General features: G+C 55.8%; 5 protein-coding genes across 5 annotated transcripts; 4 read left to right on the top strand and 1 right to left on the bottom strand.

The window, feature by feature from the left end:
- Positions 1–573: 573 nt before the first annotated feature.
- BU26DRAFT_439715 (initiation factor 2) lies at positions 574–3,403 on the top strand (the record flags this gene model as incomplete). The annotated part of the gene is made up of 2 exons (XM_033824359.1): positions 574–3,199; positions 3,252–3,403. 2 exons carry the CDS (start codon positions 574–576, stop codon positions 3,401–3,403), a joined length of 2,778 nt encoding a protein of 925 aa, XP_033677055.1.
- Positions 3,404–3,843: 440 nt separating this feature from the next.
- Positions 3,844–4,889, bottom strand: BU26DRAFT_439765 (UNC-50; the record flags this gene model as incomplete). Its single annotated transcript, XM_033824361.1, has 3 exons — positions 3,844–4,072; positions 4,196–4,605; positions 4,683–4,889. 3 exons carry the CDS (start codon positions 4,887–4,889, stop codon positions 3,844–3,846), a joined length of 846 nt encoding a protein of 281 aa, XP_033677054.1.
- A 500-nt stretch (positions 4,890–5,389) lies between these two features.
- On the top strand, positions 5,390–9,199 carry BU26DRAFT_495318 (Suf-domain-containing protein). The gene is made up of 4 exons (XM_033826213.1): positions 5,390–6,415; positions 6,463–6,894; positions 6,947–8,501; positions 8,555–9,199. The coding sequence occupies exons 1-4, from the start codon at positions 5,576–5,578 to the stop codon at positions 8,830–8,832; spliced, it is 3,105 nt and encodes a 1,034-aa protein (XP_033677053.1). The 5' UTR covers positions 5,390–5,575; the 3' UTR covers positions 8,833–9,199.
- Positions 9,200–10,950: 1,751 nt separating this feature from the next.
- Positions 10,951–14,605, top strand: BU26DRAFT_584945 (Piwi-domain-containing protein; the record flags this gene model as incomplete). Its single annotated transcript, XM_033834621.1, has 6 exons — positions 10,951–11,196; positions 11,534–11,707; positions 11,758–11,888; positions 11,938–12,407; positions 12,457–13,866; positions 13,916–14,605. The coding sequence occupies 6 exons, from the start codon at positions 10,951–10,953 to the stop codon at positions 14,479–14,481; spliced, it is 2,997 nt and encodes a 998-aa protein (XP_033677052.1). The 3' UTR covers positions 14,482–14,605.
- Positions 14,606–15,398: 793 nt separating this feature from the next.
- On the top strand, positions 15,399–16,829 carry BU26DRAFT_524685 (uncharacterized protein). The gene is made up of 3 exons (XM_033830340.1): positions 15,399–15,490; positions 15,549–15,944; positions 15,998–16,829. The coding sequence occupies exons 2-3, from the start codon at positions 15,825–15,827 to the stop codon at positions 16,610–16,612; spliced, it is 735 nt and encodes a 244-aa protein (XP_033677051.1). The 5' UTR covers positions 15,399–15,490; positions 15,549–15,824; the 3' UTR covers positions 16,613–16,829.
- The last annotated feature ends 137 nt before the right edge of the window (positions 16,830–16,966 follow it).

The raw sequence follows: 16,966 nt of genomic DNA, 5'->3' as shown, positions 1-16,966 counted from the left end.
TGTGCGACAAGACGCCCGAGCTCGGCCGTAGCCCCTGATTTCTTGAGGCTGCTAAACTTTCATCACTAGGACTAGAGTACTAGTCTTGCGAAGTCGTGACTTCGACGGTGGGTGAACGGAGAGCCACAGTGGCGGTGCGCGCTAAGGAGCCGGGGTCCGCCGAAAGATCTCGCACCATTCAAGACTTTTTGAAGCTCAGGATATCATCACAGCAGCATATCACCGGCCATGCGGAACACGCGTGTGCTACGGGTAAGAAATATTCGGGTCAATTGATCTTACGACGCCCCTTTAACGTAAAGCTAGGTATCCTCGACCCGCGACGTCTGCATCTTTTGCGCCACCCGTCAACTCTCCGTAACAGATGCTCCCGTCGCGTCTCCGGCTCTGTCTCAGCGGAGACATCTCAATTCGTCGAGCAAAGCGCCGCAGTATGCGCCCGAGGGATTGATATACAAGGATGGTGATGCTCCAGCACAGCCGGTCTCGCAGGCAGAGAGAATGCGACGGCTACTTCTGGCGTCGGCTCCACCGCAACAACCCCAGGGAAGACCTATGTCGCAGGCCGAGAGGATGAGAGCGTCACTGCAACCAAATGTCTCGCCACCACGACAACAGCAGGCACAAAGGCAGCCTTTTCCGGGAGGGCGATCGAATCGAGGCGGCATCTTCGATGGACCAGGACGTAATCAGAGCAATGACCGATTTGCACCCATAAGGAGGGTGAACTCTGAAGTGCCTCGTGCGACAGACGGACCTCAACAGATTCAATATCGTGAATCTCGGTACAATGTGAATATGGACGCGAGACCTCCAGTTAGGAATATGCCAGCATTCGGTTCAGGACACTTGCGGCGGAGAAACGAGCCACAAGCAGACCGTGCCCCTCCCATGGCGAGCCCTAGGGAACGCCAACCGCCGAGGTCTGCGCCCGGTTCCAGACTTGACCAAGCAGAGATAGACAGGCTGTTGGGCAACAATTCGACCATCAACAAGCAGGACCCTCCGAGACCGTACGCTCGCCTATCACGGGACACGAATGTTCGAACCAAATGCATGCATTGCGGCAGAGAAGATCATTTGAGCCTCGAATGCCCCAATAAGCCTGTGCTCCGGCAACCACAGCGTTTCCCTCGACGACAGGACGAGCTACAAAGTTACAAGAATGGCGGGTCCCTATCCGAAGCCGCAGAAACATGGATTCAGAAAGAAGGCTCTAGTATACAGAGTGCCCAGCAAGCCTATGAGGAAAGGGAAGAGAGACGGCGGAATGCTGAGGAATACGAAAAGAGAAGGAATCGCCTCAGAATAGCGCAAGATGCGGCCGTCGGGACACGCAATCGGTACGAAGAGCCAGAGCGTCGTCAACGAGGAGGCTTCGAGCGACGGGGTCGCAACCGCATCATGCAAGAGGAGGAAGAAGACGACCGATACGTGAATAAGGCGGAGCGCAAGCGGCAACGCAAGGAAGCAAAGAAGAAGATGCAGGAAGCTAAGGCTGGGCCTGCACCCGTCTATCTGCCAGAATACATCAGCGTAACCAACCTTGCCTCGCTTTTGAAAGTACGAGTAGAGGACTTCGTGCGAAAACTTGAAGAACTGGGCTTCGAAGAAGTGCAGAACGATCACATTCTGAACGCGGAGCATGCCGCCCTTATCGCGCAAGAGTACAACTTCGAGCCCATCATTCAGACTGAGGAAGATGACGGCGACCTGCATCCGGCCCCCGCTCTGTCTCCCGAGGAGTACGCGCAACTACCCCCACGTCCTCCTGTTGTTACCATCATGGGCCATGTCGATCACGGAAAGACAACGATTCTCGATTATATGCGCTCCACCAGTGTCGCTGCAACCGAATTTGGCGGCATCACGCAACATATTGGTGCGTTCAGCGTACCTCTGGCTTCTGGAAAGAAGATCACCTTCCTCGACACGCCTGGCCACGCCGCGTTCGAAACTATGCGCGCTCGCGGTGCCAACGTAACAGACATTGTTGTGCTCGTCGTCGCGGCAGATGATTCTGTTATGCCGCAGACGGTCGAGGCGATCAAGCATGCTCAAGCAGCTAGAGTTCCAATGATTGTTGCGATCAACAAGATTGACAAACAGCAAGCTGATCCGGATTCGGTAAAGCTAGATCTTGGGCGGCACGGCATTGAAATCGAAGACTTCGGTGGCGATGTTCAGGCCGTGTGTGTCAGTGGCAAGACCGGGCAGGGCATACCTGATCTCGAAGAAGCTATAACTACACTCTCAGAGACTCTGGATCACCGCGCCGACCCCGGCGCCAACGTAGAGGGCTGGGTTCTCGAAGGTACAACCAAGAAGTCCGGGAAAGTAGCCACAGTGTTGGTTCGGAGTGGCACTCTGCGAACTGGTGACCTTCTTGTTGCTGGCACAACCTGGACCCGTGTCCGCAGCTTGCGCAACGAGGCTGGCGTCACGGTCAAGGAAGTCGGACCGGGCTTGCCTGTAGAAGCCGACGGCTGGCGCGAGCAGCCCATTGCAGGCGATGAAGTTCTCCAAGCCTCTGACGAGCAGCAAGCGCAATCCGTCTCCGACATTCGTATCGAGAAGATCGAGCGCGAGCAGATGGCTAAGGATATGGAAGCCATCAATGAGTCGCGCCGTCTGGAGGCTGAACGCCGCGAGGCGGAACAAGCGGCCGTAGCAGCAGCGGCGAATGGCGAGACCCTCCCGGAGGAGGTGAAGAAGGAGACTGGACCTGAAATTGTACCTTTCATTGTCAAGGGCGATGTGTCTGGGTCCGTTGAAGCCGTCATTGACTCCATAACCGCTATTGGAACTGCCGAAGTGGGTACGCGCGTCCTGCGTCACGGAGTAGGCAGCCCGTCCGAATTCGATGTCCAGCATGCCGCAGACGCTTCTGGCCATATTGTCAACTTCAACACGGTCATTCCGAACCATATCGCTGCGCTCGCAGAAGAGAAGGGCGTCAAGATCCTCGACTCGAACATCATATATCGCGTCGTGGAGAACGTGAAGGCGCTCCTGTCCGCGAAGCTGCCTCCTAAGATCACCCAGAGGGTTACAGGTGAAGCAGAGATAGCACAGGTTTTCGAGATTGGCATTGGTGGGAAGAAGAAGCTGAGGGTCGCTGGTTCGAAGGTGCGAAACGGTCTTGTGGAGAAGGGAACCAAGGCGAGAGTGCTTCGGAAGGATGAGGTGGTTTTTGATGGTAAGCGTCTTGCTCGCAATGTGTGTTGCGTGGTTGCTGACTAGTGATGTAGGTGTCCTGTCTTCGCTGAAGAACCAGAAGAAGGACGTCGACCAGATGCGTAAGGATACCGAGTGCGGCATTGCGTTTGAAGGCTGGGAGGACTTCCGTGTTGGTGATAAGATTCAGTGCTATGAGGAGAAGTCAGAGGAGAGGACTTTGTAAGATACCGACTGCATATCTTGGTCTGCATATAGAAGGATAGATGGGTGTATAAGTAGAGGAGGTAATCAGGGCGGATCTCCACTTCTCTGGACATACCTTTTGAGAGGTTTAGACATACAACATTTGTAGTGTATAATTACGCTGTCGCACGTTCGCAACAAGCTCGGTTTGTCAATGTGCTTAGGTGCTTTTTGATTAGCATAGCCTCAAGCTATGCCGGCCAACATGATCGCTAAAATGCTGCAACCACAAAGATCTCCCAAGAAGCGACCGGACACCTTTTGCGCCCATCCCAGTAATCCAAATGCGCCAAACCCACACCCTCGATGCGCCCATAGAACTCCATATATACACCCCTATTCATACACATTCCCCCTTATCTTCATCCTCATCCTTCCCGGCATGCCCCGATTCCCTTCCGTTTTCGCTTTCCCCCCTCTTCACCCGCCCTTCCTCAACTGCGCGCCTGCCAAAAACACGGGCGCCAGATGCTTGCTCAGATTCAGGCCAAACAGGCTGACAAACCAGAGTATCGTTGTTACGGCGATAGGCGCGAGGAGCAGCTCCGTGTGGTGCAGGAAGGGGAGGGCGTTGTAGCCCAGGAAGGTGATTATGAAGTAGTAGTTGAAGGCGGCGAGGTAGAGGGTGTTGGCGAGGGCGAGGGAGATCCTGGAGTGGCGGACGGGGTTAGCGAGAGTGGTTTCGGTATGAGGGGGGAAGGAAGGGGTCTCGCAGTCGCCCTTCTCAAAAAGAAGGGCGCTCTGCTGTCCCTCCCGCTCGCTAGCAACTTACCAATGGTCCGTCCCCACAAGCGGCATGCACAAAAACTGCACCACGTACAAAAACACCCACACAGGCACAAACGCCCGGATCGCCACATCCCAGCAATACCCAAACTCCAGCTCCTCCTTGCCCTCGCCGCCGTCCTCGCCGCCGCCCAGATTGTACAGCCCCCGCCGCCGGCCCGGTATGAGCTTCGAGTTCGGCCCCAGCAGGTGCTTGATGAAGAAGTAGAAGAGCGTTGCGGTCAGCAGCGAGAGCAGCAGGAAGTGCACGAAGATGAAGACCAGGGTGATGCGCAGCGTGAGCGAGAAGCTGGAGGCGTAGGCGAAGCCCCAGGCGAGCGAGGTGAGCAGCTGGAAGAAAGAGAGGAGGTAGGTGAAGGAGGGGTCGGGGCGGTGGTAGGTTTTTGAGGTTTGTTTCTGGGGAGAGGTTAGTGTGTCTGCTCTGTAGGGTCGTCTTGAGCTAGGAATGGTCCTGGCTATGGAGGGCGCCTTACATGGTAGTATATCGATCTGAATACTTTCTTCGGGGCGATCATCAGCGAATACATCTCCCAGACTGCCATTTCAAAGTCCATCTGCGGGAACTTGAAGAGCCGCTTGAAGAAGCGAGGCATTCGGATCTCGTTTCGTCTCGAGGGGGTGGTGCTGCCGAAGTTTGAGGGGCCGCCTGTCGGCCGCGGTAGGGAGATGTGCGGATTCATGTCTGCGGATGTGTGAGGAGTAAGGACTGGCTGCTGGGATGCTCCAGTTCGAGCTCGTAAGACGATGCGGTTGCGAAGGGTGCCTGGGTATCGTTCTTTAGAGAGTGTCTCAGGGAACGGCGTCGCACAACCGTGAGCGTATTTATTGGCGTCAAGGTGCCATTGAAATCGAGCGTGAATGGGTATATGCGAATACACCGAGAGTGTGCTCTCCGTGACATGGCAGCTCGAGTCGCGGTTGCCGTTGCGGAGCATCAGCCACACCAGCCACGCGCGCCAAGACCGCCCTGCGGAGAAATCGGCGGCCAATTCACTCTCACTTCGCAAACCGCTGCAGGGCTTTCGACTACAAAGAAGCCTCCGCGCTTCCTCAACCTGCCTTTCTTCACCCCAACCGCGCAGACAAAGGCAGCCACCTGCGACCGATCTGCCTGCGCACGACCCGTAAGCCCACCTGCTTCCGCCGCAACATCGCCTGACCCTGACGCTCTCGCAGTTTCCGCAAGTGCAGCTTCACGGCCAACTTGTCCAGCGCTCTTGTCTCGCGCAAGATTCGTTTGTCTGTGTAGGTGCTACTCCGCCATCCCCTCCGCCTTCCTCCCTACGACGCCGGCTGCCAACCGCGCTGTCTGAAGGAGCCTCCTAATTCTGCAGCTTCAACCGATCGCCTTTCGCCTGGCCCGACCATGGCCGGCATAGACGCCGAGATGGCCTCCTTCCTTGAGGCGCAGAAGCAAGAGTACGACCCCGCCACCGCCTACTCTCACCCCGCAGAGCACTCTGCGCCTGCCGACGACGAGGAAGAGTACGACCCGGATAGCGCTTTCGCGAACCCTGCGCACACGCCGTCCGATCAGTCGGCGTCGATGCCCGAGTCCACTTCGAACACCCCCCCTCCAGCGACGGAAGGCGCCCCGAAACCCCAGCCCGCGGATGCCGCTGCTGCGACGACGCCATCCAAGCAGCCGCGCACCAAGGGTGGGTTTGTCGACGAGAGCAGCGAGGACGATGAGGATAAGGTGCCGGTCGCGAAGCCGACCTCGGCTGGTTCTGCATTGCTGAATGCTTCTGGGGTTTCAGAGTCTCCGCAGCGATCTTCTACTCTCACACCAAGCAATACACTTGCCCAACAAGACCAAATTCCGTTACATAGTAGTGCACAGGACCAGGGTGCCGCTCAAGTCCCTTTTCTTTCAGTCGCTCCACATGCCACTGCTTCCACTGGTGCTGCTGCTGTCCCCAATGGAGCTTCCCCCGCTCCAGACGCTACTAAACCAGGTGCTTCAGATCACTTGAAAGACGCTTCAGCGCGGCAGTCTAAAGCTCCCGCTACTCCCGTGTCTGCTTCTTTGCCGAAGCCTCGTCTTCCGCAGGACCGGGTCGGCATCCTGGAAGACCGAATTGCTGAGGATCCACGTGGTGACATCGAAGCGTGGTTGAGTCTAATCGAGGAACACCGTAGGCGGCACAGGCACGACGAAGCCCGCGCTGTCTTCGACCGATTCTTCAAAGTATTCCCGACAGCTGTAAGCGGCTCACCTCTCTGTCCATCGACATATGCTGACATTTCTAGGGTGAGCAATGGGTGGAGTACGTGAACATGGAGACGCAGCTCGACAACTTCAAACACGTCGAGGCCATCTTCCAGCGCTCGATCATGCAATGTCCCTATGTTGACCTCTGGTCGTCGTACATCAACTATATTCGGCGTATCCAGAACTTGACTACCGATCAGACCGGTCAAGCCCGCCAGGTCATTACTCAGGTCTATGAGTTCGTGCTTGAGAACATCGGTATCGACGTCAACGCGGGCAAAATCTGGATCGATTATATCGAGCTGCTCAAGTCTGGCCCCGGCATCCTCGGTGGACAGAACTGGCAAGACATGCAGAAGATGGACACGATGCGAAAAGTGTATCAGCGTGCGGTTACCGTTCCAACCAATGCGACCATGGAGCTCTGGCGTGAATATGACAGGTTTGAGCTGAGTCTAAATAAAGCTACTGTAGGTGTTTCTCCATCCAGCCAAGCATGAGACAGTGCTAATTCTCTTGTAGGGCCGCAAATATTTGCAAGAAAAATCACCTTACTACGTGAACGCACGAAGCGCTATCAATCTTCTCGGCAATCTTACGAAAGACGTCAACCGCACCACCCTTCCGAAGCTCCCACCAGCCCAGGGCTTCGAGGGCTTCCAGGAGTACATGGACCAGGTTAAGGCGTGGAAGAAGTGGATTGAGTACGAGAAGAGCGACCCCCTTGAGATCAAACTCGACGACAAAGCTCTCTACAATAAGCGTGTCCTCTATCTCTACAAGAACGCTTTAATGGCCCTCCGCTTCTGGCCTGAGTTGTGGTACGAAGCAGCTGAGTGGTGCTACCAGAACGGCATGCAGAAGGAAGGCGATGAGCTTCTCAACAACGGATTGGAAGCAAACCCGGAGAGCTGCTTGCTAGCCTTCAAGAAAGCGCACCAAGTTGAGCTCAGCACCGGCTGGGAGGATGGCGAGGCTGGTGTCATCAAGAAGGGCAAGGCAGTCCGCGAGTCGCTCGACAAGGTCCTTGACGCCTTGTACGATCTTACGAATAAAGTCAAGAATCGCGAAGAGCAGGCCATTGCACGAGCGAAAGAAGCCTTCGCCGCGCAGCAGGCTGCGGAGGAAGCCGCCCGAGCGAAATCGGAGAAGGGCTCAGACGATGACGATGAGGACGAGGCCCGCGCAGCGGCGAAGCGACAGCAAGAGAAGCAGGAGGCTCTCGACGCTCAGCTGCAGGGCATCAGCAAGGCTGCGACTGCTGAGATCCACACGCTCAAGAAGACTCTGTCTTATGCCTGGATTGCCTTGATGCAGGCCTTGCGTCGGGTGCAGGGTAGGGGCGCGCCCAACGCAATCATTCCTGGCTTCCGAGGCATCTTCAGCGAGGCACGAAAGAAGGGCAAGCTGCTGAGCGACTTGTACGTTGCCAGCGCGCTCATCGAGCACCGTTGCTACCAAGATCCGGCCGCGAGTCGGATTTTCGAGCGTGGCATGAGGTTGTTCCCCGATGATGAGAACTTCGCATTGCAATACATCAAGCATCTTGTCGAGCTCAACGACTTAACCAATGCCCGCGCCGTCTTCGAGACTATTGTCAGCCGGCTCACCCAGAAGCCGGAGACAATCCACCGAGCGAAACCTCTCTTCGTTTACTTCCACAACTACGAGTCTCAGTTTGGCGACTTGGCTCAGATTACCAGGCTGGAGCGGCGCATGGCCATGTTGTTCCCTGATGGCCATCAGCTCCAGCGATTCACTTCCCGGTTCTCGTCCGCCACCTTCGATCCTACGACGGTGCTCCCGGTTGTTTCTCCTCGAACCCAGATGCGGCCGGCGATGCCCGGTAACGTGATGCCGACCGTTGAGGTGTCCGCGCAAATGAAGGAGGAACGTATCGCTTCTCCGGCTCTCCTCAACTCCCCGCGCCTTGGCTACCTGCTCCCAGCCACGAACTCACCGAAGCGCCCACTGGAAGATGATGGCGAGCTCAATCAACCTCGTAAGCTGGTCCGGGGTGAATCGCCACTCAAGGGCGCTGCAGGCCGTCGGTTGGACGCTGCGCGCCGTAACCAAGGTACGTGAAGCCACTTATGGAGGCCATCCGCACATTGACTAACTCATTGGCAGGAATCAGTGGTGGGAACACACCCAGGGCGACCGGCCCAGCACCCCTCCCATGGGGCGTCAACTTCATGCTCGATATCATTCCCAGCGCCAAGTATTACAATGAGATGCGCTTCAACCCCGAGAAGGTGGTCTCTTTCCTTCGCAGCCTGACTCTCCCGCTTCCCGAGAAGCTGCAGCCTGCCCCAGCGCCTCCGGCATCAGCGCCTCCTTCCGGCAACATTGGAGCCCAGTTGCAGAATATACAGGCTCGATATGGTGGAGGAGGAGGTTGGTCTTGAGGGCCGCCAAGCTGTGCAATGCGCGGAATGGGATATCGGCCCGGTCTATGACTGGCGATCAAAAGCCGGTCGAGGACCTGCTAGCTCCTACTTCCAGTGATCAGGAGAGTACAGGATGATGACTTTGGCATGCCCATCTGTGGGCTTTTCTTCCTTTGTTCAAATCGGGCGGTCTAGGTCTTTCATCAGGGATTGCGAACCCGGACTCACAGCGTGGCGTTGGCTCTGGCTCATTTCCCTTGATCGAGACATTCTGCACAACGGATGCGGATGCCCATGTATAGTATAGCCTCGAAAGTATCTAAAAGGACTTCCACTCGGAAGACAGCTATTAGAGCTGTGAATCACTTTAAAAAGACTGTGTCTGAACGCTCCGGTTTCCTAGAGAACAATGTTCCACCCGAAATGTGACGGATGTCAATGCATGTGAAATACTTGTAGCGGGATAGCGTGTGTCAGCATGCCCAGGTGCCTTAGCGAGCCTAAAAGTTCAACGTCGGTCGTTCCTCGAGAAACATCCTTTGCATCAGTTGACTTTCACATTGGTTAAATATGCTGGCGATTAGGGCTTTGAAGTGCCTCGGGTGTCAGGATGATGCTGGATGAAGAGATAGATCTCGTCTGACAGCGTTGCTGTGGCAGTGCGCGAATGGCCCTCGAGCCCAACAGGCACGTCTACGTACGTTTTATGGATGCTTAGTTTACGGATGGGGAAGGGATTTGGTTATGGTCTCACGATATACGTTGAGGATATAAGAGATAGTTTATGGGGAACATTGGGCAAGAGCCAGAGCCAGAGCAAAGACGCTGGGGAGAACGCGCAGTCAGTGGCCGGAAGCTCTACGTACAAGCTGTGAACATCTCATGATGAGGCTGCTGCATAACAAGGCTAGAGGATTGGAGATTTGGATATGGTAGACTGGATGGCGCCTTCCTTATACGGGGTATCCACTCCGCATCTATCGACTTCCGGGCATCCCGAGGTCGGGGCACAGGCGGAATCTACGGTTCCTATTCGAACCTGCGTTCGGTTTTCTCTTACCTAGAATTTCGCAGCAGCTCATCCGGTCACTCATTCCGTTTGCAGGGTTGCTCATTGCCCTCACTTGTCATCCGAACTGGCTCTCAACGCTGTTGCCACGCTTCATCTGGTCTTCTTCTCTTACGTGTCTCTATCAGTCGGGGTAAAACACCACGGTTTCTGCCCTGAGATTGCGTCACACCCTGCTGAGAGAGAGCCGTACGGACTGCTTGCAGGGCAGCCGCTCTCTGACCGCCTCCCCGCCCACTGGGTATATAGGTATCGCCTCCCCACCGCCAACCACTTCTCCTACACCACACAACAACAACTCTAGCTTGAGTCCAAAGCCTTCGACAACACACCTCAAGCTACCTCAGATACTCCAGCCGGCTCAGCAGCTCCATTTGACAAGCCCCACACCGCTGCTGAACTCTGCTGCTCACCACCACTGAAGCTCAGGAAGCTCCTCGCCCTTAACCGTAAGTTTTGCACCTTCCTACTTCACTTTGAGACGCGCGCCTTCCGTCCGTTTGTTTTGCCAAGCCGAGCTTTCTGCAAACTCGCCGTCACCGCGGTGATCGCATGAGCTTGCCGAGCTTTGTTTTGCCCACATCACCCGCGGCTTCTCTTTTGCACCTCAACCTCCACAACATATCCTCTCCACCTCACCTCTTTCGACAACACTGCCTCCATACGGCCTTTACCTTGCTTTGGCAGGTTTTGCTGCACCCCATACCCTCCCCTCGCCTGCCTTTTTGCCCTTGTGCTTTCCCAGTTTCCCATAGGTGGCTCGCTCACCTTTTTGAGGTGACTTACTGACCTTCCAGTTTCTTCAATCCACGGTGCGACGCCTCGCCACCGACCGCCCAGCTAGCTCTTCAGAAGCTCTAGTCAAGCAATCAAGGTACGTTCTGCCGTTGCGATGCCGCTCTGGTATCGGCATCTCCTTACATCATGCCTATTCTCCGCTGCGGACCCGGGTCTTTGCTGCACATCCATGGGCCCGCAGCAAACGACTCGGTTGCAATATCCCGCGCGGCCTGCATTGCCTGATACGATCGTCCAATTCAGCGCTGACATGGATACCAGAAGCCAACATGGGTGGTCCACCGAAACGCCGCGCCCAGGCTGAGAAGAAGAGCTCCGGCTCATCCGGCGACTCGTCCTCTGCCTCGCGTGATCCCACTCAGCGGTCTACGCCAAAGTCCATCCCTCGCCTCGACGGGAACCGTGATCCCTTGATCAGTGGCCCGCATCGTGTCCCCACCGAGTATTCCAAGGTCACGGACCTCAAGAACATCTCCGAGTTCTTGGGTCTAGCTGGCTGGTATACCGCTCGTGGTGTAAGTACAAACGGTTCCTTATCTTTCCTCTGTCATGCCGCACGCCATTTCCCGTCCCAGCCGGCATCCTGCATGTCGTTGCAAACGCCATGCATCTCCCCACGCTGCTGCCTCGCAGCCATTCCGACTTCGCTCGCAATGGCGCCGCACCTATTCCGTCCTCCCTATCGGGGTATATAAGGACTGCAGTCCCTCCCCAGTTTCTTCTCTCCATTTCCACATCACACCATTCATTCGACACTCTTCCTCATTCTTTGTCTCCGATTCCTATCATTGTACCATATCTGTACAAAAAGCCCCTCCTTCATCAGTCATGGCCTTCCCACATGTCCCTCAGGATCTCTACCAATTTCGAAACTTCGACGTCGATACTAACACATGGAAGATCACTATCCCGGATTCGCTTCCCCAGCGTCCGGCCAAGTTCAACAGCAACGGCAGGGAGATTAGCGTCACCCTAAACACATTCAATGTCGTCCAGGCTCCGAACACTGTGGTCCACCAGTACGATGTAAGTTCGCTCGCTTCTACTCTTATTCAGCCATTCTAACCTTTGTCTAGGTTGCTTGGGGTGGCGACACAGATGCGACCAAGCGCGTTCTGATCAAGAAGATCTGGCACTCCAATGCTGTCAAGGCCGCCCTCGGTGAACCGACCAACTTGTGGGTCTATGACGGCAACAAGCTTGCTTGGTATGTCCCTTGCTCTTCTTTCGTGCTGAATTTTCACTGACATACGCAGGTCTGGAAAGCGTCTCGACCGTGATGAGACCCGCATCACCGTCGACCTGGACGAGGAACAGGGTAGGCCTCAGAATGGCGGCCGCTCTGGCAAGGGCAACAAACACACCATATTCCTCAAGTGGACTCGCCAGGTTGACTTCAACCATCTCCGTGCCTTCCTTGATGGCCAGGCTTCCTGGTCGCCTGATTGCATCGACACCATCAACTTCCTTGACCATGTCATGCGAGAGGGTCCTAGCCAGAAGTACACCCAGATCAAGAAGTCGTTCTTTCAGCGCGGCGAGCAGCGGTTCGATCTCGGCGGTGGCATCGAGGCTTTCAAGGGTGTCTTTGCCTCTCTCCGCCCGGTTCTCAACGAGAAGTTCCAGAAGACTCTCTCGGTCAACGTCGATGTCGCCAATGGCACCTTCTGGCGCGCCCAGGAGCTGACCCGTGCCATCGGTCAGGTCTTCAACTGTGGTCCACCACGTGAGTATTGCACCCCTGCTTTGAATCACAAAGTACTAATGAGGACCAGAGTTCCAACAGCGTTTCCGGGATGCCAAGCGCGACTGGAAGCACTCTCAGCTGAAGAAGGACCTCCGACGCTTCAAGCGGGTTGGTGTCACTGCCTTCCACGTCAAGGAGAAGGAGACGCAGTGGACCATCGACGAGTTCGTCGGCATGGATGCTACCGAGGCCATGTTCCCTGATCCCGATGATCGACGCCCAGGAGTCCCTCCCACCCAACTTCGCCAGATCTCCGTTCACAAGTACTTCCAGACCAAGTACGGTCTCAATTGCACGTCCAACTTGCCCGTGGTCAAGATGACGAAGAAGATTCGCGGTGGCGCCGTTTATCTCCCTATGGACTGGCTGAAGATCGATCCCAACCAGCGCTACAACACCAAGCTGAGCGACGTTCAGACCTCGGCCATGATCAAATTCGCCGTTACTCTCCCTAAGGACCGATGGGCTGCTGTCATGCATGGCGTTCGACTCCTCAACTGGGACAAGGACGATTATCTCAGCCACTACGGCTTGAAGATCGCACCGAATGCCACCAAAGTCAAGGCTCGCGTCCTCCCTTCCCCGTCCGTTCAGTTCGGCCAAGGCAGCCGCCAGGCCACTGTCGATCCGAAAGATTTGGTGCAAGGCCGTTGGCGGCTTGATGGACGCAAGTTCGCTCTGCCCAACAATGAGCGTCCCATCAAGGCTTGGGGCGTCTGCGTCATTCAGGGTAGGGGCGCCGTCGCACAGCCTCAAGTCGAGAACTTCGTCGAGAACTTCGTCAAGATCTACGAGAGCCACGGCGGTCAGATCATGTCGCACCCAAAGTTCGGCAAGAAGCCATGGATGGGCCCGGGCAACCTCGCTGATGGAGGTGAGCTGGTCGCGAAGGCCTTCAACGCTACTGGCAACCGATATCAGATGCGGCCATCCTTCATGATCTTCATCGTCAACGACCGCAACGTCGACGTATATCGCCGTATCAAGAAGTCCTGCGACATCCGCTTTGGTGTGGCCTCCCAGGTCCTGCAGTCGAAGCACGTCATGGGCTCTTCCCCGCAGTACATCTCCAATGTCTGCATGAAGGTTAACGCCAAGCTCGGCGGTGCTACCTGCGTTGCAAAGTCCACTACACTGCCCAAGATTGCGCCGAAATCCAGCAGCATTCCAACCATGGTCGTCGGTGCCGACGTCTCTCATCCTGCGCCTGGTGCTGCCTCTGGCGAGGCTGCCTCGTTCGCCGCCATCACCGTCTCAGCTGATTCTCTCTTCGCTAGGTACTGGGCCGATGTCCAGACCAACGGCAATCGTGTGGAGATGGTCACTACGAACAACATTGACGAGCACTTTGGACCTATGGCCAAGAACTGGATGCAGCGCGTCGGCAAGGGCCTGCCTCCAGCGCGTGTCCTCTATATTAGGGACGGTGTTTCTGAGGGTTAGTTCTCGAGCAATTGATGCGTTTTCCGTAGCTAACAATCATCCAGGCCAGTACGCCGCCGTGCTCGAAGAGGAGGTGCGCGACATGAAGGAGTGCTTCAAGAAGATTGGCTGCAAGCAGGAGCCGAAGTTCACCGTGGTCATCGCCGGCAAGCGGCATCACATCCGCTTCTTCCCCGACCAGGGCGATCGCAACAAGAACCCCCTTCCTGGAACCCTCGTTGAGACCGGTTGCACTCACCCCTTCGAGTTCGACTTCTACCTCTGCTCCCATGTCGCTATCAAGGGTACCGCTCGACCGATCCACTACCAGTGCATCTTGAACGAGGGCAACTGGGAGGCCGCCGAGCTGCAACAGTTCATCTTCGAGCATTCCTATCAGTATATTCGCTCGACGACCCCGGTCTCACTCCACCCGGCCGTGTACTATGCTCACCTGGCTGCCGATCGTTCCCGAGCCCACGTCAACGACACTCCCGTCTCTTCGGGCAAGAAGGAGGCCAAGGCTGAGCAGCGCTCATCTACCGGCTCTTCCAAGAACCAGGTCGAGATTGCGCCGCTCCAGGCGATCAGCAACGTCATGGGTCTCAAGGAGGTCATGTGGTACGTCTAAGGAACGACTGCGGCGGATGCGATGGATGATGGAATTTGGACGACATCAAGGGCTATGACGACTGGGTTCGGTGGGGTTTATGGATGCTATGGTTCGGCGATGGTCGAGGGCTAGGGTCTCATTGGGCTGATGGCTTGCATTTCCCGTTTCCCTCTCTTCAAAAGTTCTTGGGTATGATTGCTTTGCTTCTTTCCCTGCTGCTGCTTTCCTTTCTCTGGCTCTGTGGAAGAGAGAGATACTCAAGGCTTTAGTAGCGGCGATGGGCGGCGGATGTGAACAGTCTGGATCGGGACTTCCCACTATCTAGGTAGTGCGAGCCATTGCGAATGAAAACATAAAATAAACTGTCTTCTGCTGCGCGATTGTGATGGCATGATGGTTTTGAGGGGCATCAGTTTGACCTTTGCAAAACAATATCTTGACCCATTAACGGTGACATTAGATAAAGAAGTCTTGCGCAAACGCTACAGAGCATTGAGACAAGGAGATTGTTCGATTAGAACAGACAACACCGGGGCAGGCACTCTACAGGACACCCAGAACTTCGGATAGCTCGCAGTCTCCAGGGGCCTCGATATGCAAAGACAGGTGCAAAACGCAGCGGATGGAATGTGCCGTCAAAAAAATTTACCTTCGCTCCATTCGCACAGAGTGCTAGAGAGAAGGGGGTAAGCCGACGATCAAAAGAGAATTATTCTGCCCTCCACTTTCCCCTCCAGCAGCCTCATTGACAGGAGAAAGCAGAGTGAATATGAAGGGGTAGTTCAGTTTATTGTAGAAGAGAACACGAGCAGCGCGAAGCGAATGAGATTTTCAGATGTCGGGCGTTAGTCAGCGGCGCATTGACGGGACGATGGATTGGGCTTAGTGCGAAAGGGTTAATTCGCGGCGCAGGTGGTGGGGTTGGGGCGGGGCTATTTGTTGTCTTCGCTACGCTACGCAGTGTGCGGATTTGAGGAGTCACACTTATTACTGCTTTGGCGAGTAGATTCACGGTGTGGATACCTGGGTGAGTACAGCGGGAGGGGAAGGAAGGTGTGTGCGGTGCAGAGCTGACCGTTTAGCAGGAAACGCAAAGGACAAAGAGTACCCTCTGATCAGCACTCCGATCCCACGACCACGACACGGATACGACAAGTCGAATCTCCCGCAGCGACGAGCACGCAAGCAACAGATAGACAACGAGCCTTCAAACAAACTCATACTCTCGTCTGTCCGCTAGAGAATCTTCACCGCTCTGCCTGAATTTCACCGCAGAAGCACCACTTAGGCCCTCGAGCCTACCTCACCACCGAACCCCTCCTCTGCTCTATACGGGTAGAACATACTTTCGAATAGACAAGATGTCTTCAGCACGCGGTCGCGGAGGCAAGTTTAGCAAGCCGAAGCGTGGTGGCGGAAAACACTTTTCGAGGGATCTACAACCGCTGAATGCCGATGGCGAGGTCGTGGGCATGTGGGGTGTACGTTCCTATCAATCACAAGCAATGCTTAGAACGCTAACACAAATGCACAGGATGAGCAGCCGAAGGTCGATGAGGAATCCGAAGAGGAAGAAGACTCCTCTGAGGAAGAGTCTAGCGAGGACGACGGCCAGCCCAAGCAGGAAATGACCCGCGAGGAGCGCCGCGCCGCTGCAAAAGCCCGCAAGCAAGCCGCGATAGCGAAGCAGAAGAACAAGGCCGCTGAGCCTGGTGACCTCCCTCCCTCCGAGTCCGAAGAAGAGGACGACGATGACGAGGATATGCCCGCGAATCCGAACCACACGGCCAAAGCGCGCAGCCAGGCTGCCAAAGCCCCGAAGGCCCCCGACACCAAAGACAAGGGAAAGCAGGATCTGAGCCAGCTGAGCCGACGCGAGCGTGAGGCCATCCAGGCTCAGCAAGCGAAGGAGCGGTACGAGAAGCTGCATGCGGAGGGCAAGACGGAGGAGGCGCGTGCGGATCTGGAGCGCTTGAAGCTCGTGAGGGAGAGGCGTGAGGCCGAGGCTGCGCGCAAGAAGGCTGAAGCTGAGGAGAGGGCCGAGCAGGAAAAGGCTAAGGCGGAGCAGATTGAGAAGGAGAATAAGCGGAGGGAGGCTGCTATGGGCGGTGCGAAGAAGGGTGGCCGGGGTGGGAAGAAGAAGGCCTAATGGCATATTCCTTCCTCGCTGGAAGATGCGGAGCACCGATGGACATGGTATACAGGAGGCCGATGCATATGGATGGTGCTTGCTTCTTGCATAGCTTGCGCATGGGCGAGTTTCATGATTTTACGAGATACTCTGGCAGAGGACGGCTGGCATGCATGGCTTGCTGGATGCCTAGACGCGAATAGAACGAGTAATACATGCCAGCTTCCCTTCTCTATTTCTTCACTCTCCCATTCGTCTTTCTATTCGTTCGAGTCACGCTCGTGTTCGGACCGCCCTTGGTAATACCTTTGTGCACGCCCTACGTTTACAAGACGTCCGTCAACCATGGCTCAGCCCAAGGCATCAACAAAA

Source organism: Trematosphaeria pertusa (assembly GCF_010094035.1).
Source record: "Trematosphaeria pertusa strain CBS 122368 unplaced genomic scaffold BU26scaffold_21, whole genome shotgun sequence".
In the NCBI taxonomy this organism is placed as follows: Eukaryota; Fungi; Ascomycota; class Dothideomycetes; order Pleosporales; family Trematosphaeriaceae; genus Trematosphaeria; species Trematosphaeria pertusa.
This window is presented reverse-complemented; position numbering and strand designations above follow the sequence as displayed.

Coding starts and splice junctions, on each gene's coding strand:
- BU26DRAFT_495318 (XM_033826213.1), top strand. CDS start 5,576: ATGGCCGGCATAGACGCCGAGATGGCCTCCTTCCTTGAGGCGCAGAAG. Junction 6,895..6,946: donor TGAGTCTAAATAAAGCTACT/GTAGGTGTTTCT, acceptor ATTCTCTTGTAG/GGCCGCAAATATTTGCAAGA. Junction 8,502..8,554: donor CGCTGCGCGCCGTAACCAAG/GTACGTGAAGCC, acceptor ACTCATTGGCAG/GAATCAGTGGTGGGAACACA.
- BU26DRAFT_524685 (XM_033830340.1), top strand. CDS start 15,825: ATGTCTTCAGCACGCGGTCGCGGAGGCAAGTTTAGCAAGCCGAAGCGT. Junction 15,945..15,997: donor AGGTCGTGGGCATGTGGGGT/GTACGTTCCTAT, acceptor ACAAATGCACAG/GATGAGCAGCCGAAGGTCGA.